This window comes from Antrostomus carolinensis, unplaced genomic scaffold (assembly GCF_000700745.2).
Source record: "Antrostomus carolinensis isolate BGI_N321 unplaced genomic scaffold, ASM70074v2 scaffold49903, whole genome shotgun sequence".
Classification (NCBI taxonomy): domain Eukaryota; kingdom Metazoa; phylum Chordata; class Aves; order Caprimulgiformes; family Caprimulgidae; genus Antrostomus; species Antrostomus carolinensis.
The window spans coordinates 1-10,562 of record NW_010306893.1 but is presented as its reverse complement, the minus strand read 5'-3'; the positions used below and the strand labels follow the sequence as shown (position 1 = coordinate 10,562).

General features: G+C 46.6%; 1 protein-coding gene across 1 annotated transcript; it reads left to right on the top strand.

Annotated features, from left to right (window-relative positions):
- Window positions 1-121: 121 nt before the first annotated feature.
- SLC25A19 (solute carrier family 25 member 19) lies at window positions 122-6,001 on the top strand. The gene is made up of 6 exons (XM_010165248.1): window positions 122-247; window positions 745-900; window positions 1,663-1,833; window positions 3,098-3,281; window positions 4,475-4,605; window positions 5,810-6,001. The coding sequence occupies exons 1-6, from the start codon at window positions 122-124 to the stop codon at window positions 5,999-6,001; spliced, it is 960 nt and encodes a 319-aa protein (XP_010163550.1).
- The last annotated feature ends 4,561 nt before the right edge of the window (window positions 6,002-10,562 follow it).

The window sequence follows — 10,562 nt, the reverse complement described above, 5'->3', positions numbered from 1 at the left end:
GGGGGAGCTTTGGGATGGGGTGGTGAGGGGGGTGAGGCTATAGACTCTTGGTTTGGGAAGGAGCCTCTGGGCTCACTGAGACCCCTGTCCCCCTCCCAGGCTGCAGGGCCACCAGGCAGGCATGGTGGGCTATGACCCTGAGGCCAAGTGCGTCTCCACGGTGGAAGCAGCTGTAGCAGGATCGGCATCCGGCTTGGTCACTCGGGTCCTTATCAGCCCCTTGGATGTCATCAAGATTCGCTTTCAGGTACCTCCCTCATTGTGTGCTTGGGGATGAGGTGAAAGAGCTTGTTACGGAGCAGAGCTGAGCTTGGCCTGGACCAACAGGTCACTTGTGCAACCAGAGAGCACTGACTCTGCTCCTCAGCCCTCACCTACATTGTATACAGGTTATGCAAGGTAGTAGGGCTATCTTGAGTCCACTGCTTCTGTTTATATAACTTGTGTGTTCGAATGGGGTCTTGTGTTTTTCATAGTTTGTTCTCTTTCTCTGTTTTTCTGAATGAGCTCTGCTGTCTAACTGAATTTCACCGTCATCCCTATCGATTCCCGTTGTGTTGCATGCATGTTTTTATTCTTTTAGAGCCCTACATAAATAACACCCTGGTCAGTTCTCGATGTGATTCTGTGGGAAGGCAGAATGTCATCTCTCAGCATTGGTTGTTCCTTAAGAGTTGTGAATTCCTGAATTAGATGCTTGAAATGTGACGTGAAATTGAAAATATTTTCTCTGTTTTCCTCCAGCTTCAGATCGAGCAGCTCTCCCCCAGAAACCCAGGGGCTAAATATCACGGTATCTTGCAAGCTGTACATCGCATCTTCCAGGAAGAGGGGTTGGTAGCCTTCTGGAAGGGCCATGTTCCTGCTCAGTTCCTTTCAGTTGGCTACGGAGCTGTTCAGGTAAGGAGACTGGACATCACCAGTGCCCAGCGTACACACATAGGACTCTCATACTTCTCTTCAAACTGTCTGCATGGGCAGATGGAGAAAGGTCCAGGTTTAAACTGTACTGATGCAAGGCAGGTCCAGTCTCAAAGATGTGCAGTTGTACAATGGTGATGTATAATTCCTAAGTTAATATTCCTGAGCTTGCTGAACAGCCAGCGTGGAGCACAGCTAGAGCAGACTGAGTTCTGTGTCTGGTGTCGCAGACAAGCCCTGCTTGTTCTTTAGCTGTTCATCTTCTAACCCTGTGGAGTTTTTTTGCTTTTGATCATGATGTCACCCTAATGGCTTGTTAGGAAAAAAATCAGTGAAGCTGATGATGGTGCTTTACACAGCATTGTAAATAATAATAACAGCACAGTTTATGAGCAGGGGTTGGAAGAGTAATGGGCAGCATATCTTTAATATAACAAATGTTCTTCAGGACACATAAAGCATTAAAATGAGTTTTTAACAATTCTAAATGCAAGATTTAGCAGAAGTGTCAAGAGAGCAGAATATCCCAAGCATTCCCCGGGCTGCTCAGTGATTTTTACAAGGTATTCTTTGAGCACATGTTCCAACAGGCTGCGAGTTGGGGAGGACTTTTGAAGGACAGAGAGAGAAGTTGGTTACAAGCAGTGGGTGGAGCTCTTTTGGTGAAATGGGAGAGGAGCAGGAGATCCATGTCGGTGATAAAGACTGACTCCTTCTCCTGTGTGTGCTTGTTTCTGTCAGTTCATGGCGTTTGAAAGCTTGACAAAACTGGTGCACAACATCACCTCGTACGACGCCCGCGATTCCTTTGTGCACTTCGTCTGCGGCGGACTGGCTGCTTGCCCGGCCACTGTGGCAGTTCAGCCTGTTGACACGCTACGCACCCGCTTTGCTGCTCAGGGAGAGCCCAAGGTATGGCTGAGGGTTAGTGTTTGGAGTTATTATCCACAGCAGTAGCAATGTTTCATGTGTATGAGCACAGAAGGTTTGAAAAGGACATAACAGTCCGTGGGTTAACGTAAAGACACAGGTGGTGTTATTGGGCAATGTTTGCACTGTTGCCAAGGTATCCTCTGTGCTGTTGACACAGCTTTCTTATGTTTTGCTGCTTCTGATTGTGTTTGACTTCTGACAGGTCATCCAGAAAGGAGAAACTGTCCTTAACAGGATAACTCAATTTTCATTTCAGCTGTTGGCTGTTTATAGAACACACTCCCCAGTCTGCTGAACATTGCGTGTTTGGGATTTTCTGCTTGCACAGAGTCACGTTTAGATAATGATGAGGGTGGTACTTTTTTTTATAAGGGCAGTTAATGATAGAACAAGGGGAAATGGCTCTAAACTGGAAGAGGGGAGGTTTAGATGAGATATTAGGAAGAAATTATTTCCTGTGAGGATGATGAGACACTGGCCCAGGTTGCCCAGAGAAGCTGTGGCTGCTCCTCCCTGGAAGTGTTGAAGGCCAGGTTGGATGAGGCTTTGAGCAACCTGGTCTAGTGGAAGGTGTCCCTGCTGCTGGCAGGGGGGTTGGAACTGGATGATCCTTAAGGTCTCCTCCAACCCAAACCAGTCTGTGATTCTATACTTGAAACCAGTCACCTTCCACCTGTGTTTCATGTTCTTGTTTATGCAAGAATCGGTCTCCATGCTAGTTAAGTCCATAATAACTAGACTCATATGGGTTTGTATCAGAGCCACGTCTGGTTTTTGACTTAGCCTGCAGTAGAATCACAATATATATTACTTGAATTCTGTTGCAGGAGCAAGCAGAGCTGTTAGAAAAATAAATAATCGTGACTGTGATGTAAGTGGTCTCAGGCCACAGCTCTTAGCTCTGTGCCTTGTTTCTTTCGCTCAGCAGCACAGCTTGGATGTGGGATACAGTGTCAGCCCAGGCCTTTCAGTGCAGAGCTAATGACTGGTCATTCAATTAGTCTCTTGTGGCTCAGAGGTGGGGTTAGGCTGTCAGCTTACAAGAGTCACAAGTGCTTTAGCCAAGAATACTGTGTGAAGAGGAGCAAAAATCACTTTGTTCATCCCTTTGTGCTGAAAACGAGTCAATTGTATTTGGGGCTGTGGGAACTTCCTATCTGCATTACTGGGAAAGAGCCTGACCTTTGGTTTGCTGTTTTTAGGCCTGTTCCACTAGAGAATCATCTTCTCCTTTATTGTCTAGATCTATCGCAGCCTTCGCCACGCGGTGGTGACGATGTACCAGACAGAAGGGCCTCGGACTTTCTATAGAGGTTTGACCCCCACAATCGTTGCTGTCTTTCCATATGCTGGTCTCCAGTTCTCCTTCTACAACATCCTGCAACAGTTCTCTGAATGGGTGATTCCAGCTGAAGGAAAGAAAGGAGGTAGGCACTTGTTAGAGTGATGTCAGCAATCTGGAGAGGAGGAGAGGATGAATGCTGGTTTGGGAGACTGGCATAAGCTCAATTTTTTATCCTGTCACTCTTTTCAATGCAACATCTGAAAAGTATCTCCATTTCCCATCTCTCACTGTTACTCCTGCACAGATATTGTGAAAGTAAGTGCAGTCAAGTTTACAAAGATGTCATGTTATGGAATAACCATGATGGAAATGTGGATGGATGGCCAAGTGAAGTGTTACAGGCCAGGGTACTCTTTCTTGAGCTGTGTCCCATTACTTGTGCTGTGGGAAGCCAGTGCTGCTGTAATCCTTCTCAGTTTCATTAGTGCTGTGGGGACAGAACTCTTGGGTTTCCTCAGGAAATCTGCCTGCAGATTCCAACACAGCTGTTACAGAAGATGATTCATTTAGCCTAATTTAAAACTGCCAAGCTCTTGATTTGATGTTTTTATATTGATTTATAGCTCCATTATAAGAGAACATCATCCTGATGGGACCTGTCACCTTGACAGTTCTGGGTACTAGTGCCTTCCTGAGGGACAGTGTATGCAGCACCAGCGTGGTTTTGTTCCTCAATGGAATTTCTTCAAGCAGAGGCTCTAGACTTCCAATATCATATCTGCATATTTGGTTTTAGATGAAAGAGTCAGATGGTGGTTTTGTGCTGGGAACTCATGTTTGTCAGGAAAAAGTCTAATACCACAAAACTCATTTCCCACAAGCCTTTGAAATCATCAGGCAGCATCAACTTGTGACGTATTCCATGCCAGAGTAAAGTCAGTGTGAGTGATCAGGGTGTGAGATTGCCAGTGAGCAGGCTTTTACTTGGGGGCCATGAAAACTTTTCCATCCACTAGTGGTGGGTTCTCTAGTGATCGGGGGGGTTTTGTGCAATGCCATTTGGCAGAGCAAAAGCATAAATCCATGTAAGGAACCAAGATGAGTTGGTTGGACAGCTCCAATGGACATGGTGAGCCTGATGCAGAAAATACAGATTGAAGTTACGTGACCCAAACTGTGCAGAAGAGATGATGTAACTTTAAAGGGCTTTTTTGACCTTACTTCTTGTTAAAAGTGATTTTTAACTTACTTCTCGTGACTGTTTATTCAGAGCTTGCTGCTAATCATCTGTTTTCTCTCCCTGCTTCTCTCTGTCTCCCCTTTTCTGCTTCTCAGGCAATGTTAAAAACCTTGTTTGTGGCAGCTGTGCTGGAATCATCAGCAAAACCCTCACTTACCCTTTTGACCTGTTCAAAAAACGTCTGCAAGTGGGTGGCTTTGAGCAGGCTCGGGCAGCCTTTGGACAGGTGAGAAATGTTGGAATTGACTGATTTTCCTGAGTATGGATTTGCATCAAGACAATCCAGAGCCGGTTATCCAGAAGGCAGTGATGATTCACTGGTGGTACCTGTTGTGTTTGGGTTGGGATCTCCTGGAGAACTTCTGGGAGCTGAGCATTGGTCTTGCTTAATAATGGGAATAGCTGCATGGATAAAATGGGTTAATTTTATGATTTTATCCAACATACCTGTGCTCTGTGTTCTCATCCATCGCCATCAGGTTGACTTTCTCGGAGCTAGGGATGAGTTAGGCAGGCAAAGAGGTTTTGATTTACTTTACTTTTCTAATTGCAGCTTGGTATTTGTGATTAGTACCAAATTACTAGTGGAGGATGACACTAGCTTTATGCTGGGATCACCTGTCTGTCAGGATCCTTTTCTGTGATTAATATTTTGATACAAGGAATAGGCACCAAGTGTTCAGCCTCTGTCTTATGTACAGAACATCCCGAAATTCAAAGCAAATTAAATACTTCTGGTGTTCTTTAGCACCATCCTTACCGCCTCAAAGTACACTGTAAGACAAATACAGACCTTTCAAGGAACTCTCTTTTTTTTCCCCTGTGAAATGTGGGAATTTTCTTTTTTCTTTCAAATTCCTTGGATGTGAGAAGCAAATCAGTCTGTACCTCAAGAAACTCTGGGATAGGAATTTGACCTTAGCCCATTGCATTGGATGCTTTTCCAGCGAGGTACAAAATTCCTTTTTAATGCTGATGTGTCACGAGATGTTAAACCCCCTGTGACACAATGACATCTCGAGAGCTAATTTAAAGATTTCCAGGTGCTGGAGCTTTGTTTTCTTTCTGTCAGAAAACTGAAAAGTTGTTCCTCCTTAGAGAGTGAGGGGATGGAAAACAGAAGCAGCACAGTCTGAAATAGTTACTTCACAAACTTGTACCTTAAATAATAGGTGCTGTTGTGGTGTAAAGATTTCAGGAGCATTCAATTAGAATGATTTGCATAAGCCATTGCTGATGGCTTTTCCTCTACCCCACTCTCTACAAAGTGACTCTCTGAAACTTTGAGTTCTAGTAATAGCCAGAAAGGCATCTCCAGACCGCACGCCCAGGTTATGTTTCAGTGATGGAGTTTGGGGCTCTCTGTGTTCTTTTCCAGGTGAGTTGTTCTGGATTTTTCTTGTTTAACCTTTTTGCCGTTTCTCTCCCAGGTACGGATCTACAGGGGTCTCCTGGACTGCATAAGGCAGATCATACGAGAGGAGGGCCCAGGTGGATTCTTTAAGGGCCTTTCTCCCAGCTTGCTGAAGGCTGCTGTCTCTACTGGCCTTGTCTTCTTTTGGTATGAGCTGTTTTGCAGCCTCCTCTGTGCCCTGAAACACACCGATAGCACTAAGAGGTAGGAGGGCTGAAAGGAGCGTGGATACAGCTACCTGGTGTTTTGGAGGAGAGGAAACTGATGGCTTTGCTCTGTCATGAGCTTGTTGGAAAGGTCAGAGCTCCCCCAGCCTGTAGGAAATCGCCTCCTGGGATCAAGCAGAAGGAGAAGGTGACTGCAGTTCTGCTGAAGACACTGGACTGCTTTACTGGAAGCTGTTCAACTGAGCACTTTTATTTCTCTGTCTCCTCTAATATCAGCACACATTTAGTGGGGAGAGTGAGGAACCAAGCAGACAACTACCTAGCAGAGACTGCTCAGAAAAGGCACCCGAGGAAGTGGGTGAACCCCTGGGCTTGCCCTGGATCACAGAGAGGGATCCTGGCCCAGCTAGTGCTGCCTGACCGACGAATGTCACTGCCTGTCACTGCATCCGCACAGCTCTATTTCCTTGCTCTGTGGCCTGCTGTTTGCACCGTGTTCTTTTCTCTGTGTTGCAGGGGTAGCTCTGTCCTGCTGTTACAAAGTCAGTTAAAACCTCTTCAGTGTGCACAGAACCTCCGTTTTCCTTTTCTTTGCTGTCAGCTGCTGCTTCTTGATTCCCATTCGCTGGCTGCGCATTCTCAGCCACCCTAAATCTTCTAGTGCATCGTGCTGACCCAAACTTGCTCTTCCTTTAATTCTGGTGAGCTTGATTGTATCCCCAGTGCCCATTTCTCTTCCTGTGTGTCCTGCTGTACATCTCTTAGGGTTTTGCATTGCCTCAGTCACGCTTTTCACAAGTAGATCTGCAAATTAAGAACCCTGCTCTAAGAGGATTCAACGCACAAGCCAAATTCTTACTTCAGGGTTATATTTTTTCTATGCAGTGAGGAAACAGATGCAGTTTATTTTAGAAATATTTAATCTAAGTTGGAATAATGAAGGAAATGTCCTGTGGAAACTAGTAAATGTCTTTTTTTTTTTAATACTACCTTTGAATGTTTCTAGCAAGTATTTCTATAGCGGCCTCAAAACATTTCTGAACCTTAGTCCTACAATGGTGCTAACAGATGAAAATGTTTTGACAAGATACAGCAGAAGGGAGAGGGCTGAACATCAAATCAGAATTGGTTGGCTTGGCGTGGTGTTTGACAAGAAAAGGATGATTGAATTAGAGCTGGAGACATGTTTTTTTGGAGTTTCAAAGGTTTTATGAATGGTTAAAAAAAACCCAAACAAAACAAAACAGCCAGCCAACCAACAACTCTAATTTACATAACAGGGGAAAAGAGAAAAATTACTTTCTTCCTCCTCCTTTATTCTCTGATTTTCCAGCTGAGCAGGGTGTGGAAGGCAGACTTCCGAGGAAGAGCCACTGTGATACAGAAGCACGTTGGGCATCCGGCGAGTGGTGGATAGGGCAGAGCAGGGCAGTCATTTAGAGGATGGTTTGATGGTTCTTCTCTTAATGCAGAGCTTTTCATGGCTCTTCTGCAATATTCAGGGTGTTAATCCCAAATAGTCTGGCTGAATTCCAGCATGACCAATTCCATGCTGTTGACGCAACTTCTCCTGGTGATTTTAAGCATATCAGCATTGCTCGCTTATCCTGAACTATTGTGAGAGGCTGTTTTTAAAGAGCAGCTGTTTCACTGGTGGCTGAGATATCTAGAGAGATTCTGTGCAAGACCAGGCCAAATAACTTGGTGTCTGCTGTGGTCTGAGATCTTGGAGTGCACAAGTGTCTGTTTCCCTGCAGGTGACTTTGTGAGCTCCATAAAATTAAATGCACTGAGCAGTGTCAGGCAGGAGGCTGATATTTGAGCCTCAGAGACGGAGCGTTAGCTGCATGTACTCTAAAAATGGGCAGTTTTGCTTAGAGGAGAAAAGGCAAAGAACGTGGAGTGAAGTTTCTCAAAGCACCTCAATCCTGTTGGCATTTCCTGAGGCTCTTCTGAGATTCCCCAAAAATCTTCTTGGCAATATTTTACCCGTGTTTATTGTTCATCTGTTGTTCTTGGAAAGACATCATAACCAGTAATGAACTTAGCCCTGTGACATCCTTCTGAGGGAGAGAAACATGTCATGTTGAAACAGACACGAACAGGTTGGGGTTGTTACTGGCTGCTGGTAGGAAGGAATGTTGGTGTGGTTAGCAGGGGTGGGACTGGCCACAGCAGAAAACTTTCTGTGCTGACCTGGGCTTCCAGAGGAAATCAGGACTCATCCATCCTGTCTAAGCCTGACAAGACTCTTTTTCCACTTTATGTCAAAGAGCTGCTGTTAAACTGCACAAAATAGGGGGAAACCAGTGAGGAACTTGGCAGTGGGAATGGCAATTCCTGGAATAGGGGGTGAGTTGCTTTGGTTGTCACAGAGAATAAAGAACAGAAAGTTCTGTGCTCTGCTAAGGTTGTGTTCCCTGGGTGTGCTGTGGTGCTTGAGGTGGTGCAGGCAAACAGCTTTGGGGGCATGAAACTTGGCTGCTCTGCAGAGAGGGCAGCAGTGGAGACTGGAGAGCAGCTTTTCCTCTCTGGGATAGTTTTTTCCTCCACTCTGCATTAGATGACCTTGTCTCCATCCAAGGAGATGGCAAAGTCAGAGGTTCAGTTGTGGCAGCCTGGCCCCTGCTGCAGAAGAGGCACTCCCTGGTCAGAGGGTTTGGTTTATATATCGATTGATCCCTTTGGGCTGTTAGTGATAAATGTTATAGGCCCATAAAGGGTCTTCTAGAGAGTGAAGGAGAAGGAAGTGACAACCTCAACTATACACTGTTAGAAGATCCATCTGACGGTGGCTTCATCCCTGGCCTCTGCTCAGCAGCATCGCTCAGAAATTTCTGACGTGTGCTTTGCTACCTGGGAGTCGCTGCTGGGGAAAGGGCTGTGGCAGGAATGTTGGTTTCTCTTTGGGAATGAGACTGGTTTAGTACAAAGCAGCAGGAGGAGGACAGGTCTTATTTCTGATGCTGCTCTGACAGAACACAGCGCCGTTTGAAGCTAAATTTCCCAGAATCAGAGGAGCAGGAGATGGGAGAGATCTGTGGTCACCTTGTTCTTCTATATGCTGGGACAGATTTGCTCTCAGAAACTGCACCCCAGTTCAGTTTCAGGTGACTCAAGGCAGTGAGTGACTTTCTGTGAGACTCCACACTGCATGTTGGGACGGCTGGGATTTCACTCTGCTGTCATCCCATCAGCGAGGATTTGCGTTGCCTGAAACTCACCTCACGAGCTGCTCAGCGATTGGGTTTGTTTTCTTCTAGTGCCTTTCACCAGCAGAATGTCCAAAAGCACTTTAGCAGGAAGAGCATTCAAGCCAAGTTGCACTGGAGTTGTTAGAACCATCGTTCTTAGCTGGTCTTGGCTGGGAGAACGTTGACACACAGCACAAGTTGTGTGATGACCACGCTGTTCCCTGCAGCGCCCCGGGCTCGCTGAGTTCCTGGGACAGGTCTGTTCTCAGGATGTTCATCCAGAGCCTCATAGCATCATTATTTTAAAAACAAATGAATGTTCTACAGTCGGGCTGGGAATAGATTGTCTTTAATTGGGGTTTAAGTTTCTCTTGTGATGTAGAACTGTAATTCTCTGTTGTGTTGCCCGAGTGGATCTTTTGCAGCTGCCGTTGTCCGACAGCGTCCGAGCACAACGCGCACGAGGCGTGACTGACGGCCTTTGAGAAAAGGTCCATTAAAGAGTTTGTTATGTTCATGTCTGGCTGCATTTTGTTTATTCCTTTCCTGCCCTTATTCCTTAAGGGCAGTTAATGACAGAACAAGGGGAAATGGCTCTAAACTGGAAGAGGGGAGGTTGAGATGAGATATTAGGAAGAAGTTCTTCACTGTGAGGGTGGTTACACACTGGAACAGGTTGCCCAAGGAAGTTGTGGCTGCTCCTCCCTGGAAGTGTTCCAGGCCAGGCTGGATGAGGCTTTGAGCAACCTGGTCTAGTGGAAGGTGTCCCTGCTGATGGCAGGGGGGTTGGGACTGGATGAGCTTTAAGGTCCCTTCCAACCCAAACCATTCTATGATTCTCCTAGTGCAGACGCTCAGCTGGATGTCACGGGGCCACCGTGTCCCTCCTGCTGCCCAAAGGGGAGGATAGTCAGAGCCCAGAGTGTGGGCTGAGAGCAGACATCTGCTTTTCCCATCCCATCGCTGGCTCCTGGGTGCTGGTCACCAGCAAGGCAGGGCCATCCCATCCCCTCTGCCATGTGGGGTGACACTTTGGGGATCAGCCAAGGGGGTTTGAGCAGTTCCAGTCCCACCACTGTGCCCAGGAGGGACTGTCAGAACCGCGGTGGCTTGCCCTGAGCTGCACACCCGTGGTGGCTGAGTTCAGGCTTTGTTTGTATCCAGCCAGGCCACACAGTGCTGCAGAAAATGTTCACAGAGTGCTCGTTCTGCGCTTCCCGAGGCTGTCCTCTGGTTTCTGGCTGCTCTGCTGTGGAGGCTTCAACCCCTCAGGGATCTTCCCCTGTGAAATGTTTGGGAGTTTAGAGAAAATCCACGCTGCTGCACCCCACTCGGCTCCTGTTGCAGCCCTGTGCTTTACTGCGTCTCCCCTTTCCTCGGGTTTTTTCTCCCGATTTGGTGTTTTTAT

Bases quoted from the DNA above. Each gene is read 5' to 3' on its own strand.
- SLC25A19 (XM_010165248.1), top strand. From the start codon at position 122: ATGGTGGGCTATGACCCTGAGGCCAAGTGCGTCTCCACGGTGGAAGCA. The intron at 901-1,662 runs GTAAGGAGACTG...TGTTTCTGTCAG, and splicing joins TTGGCTACGGAGCTGTTCAG to TTCATGGCGTTTGAAAGCTT. The intron at 4,606-5,809 runs GTGAGAAATGTT...TTTCTCTCCCAG, and splicing joins CTCGGGCAGCCTTTGGACAG to GTACGGATCTACAGGGGTCT.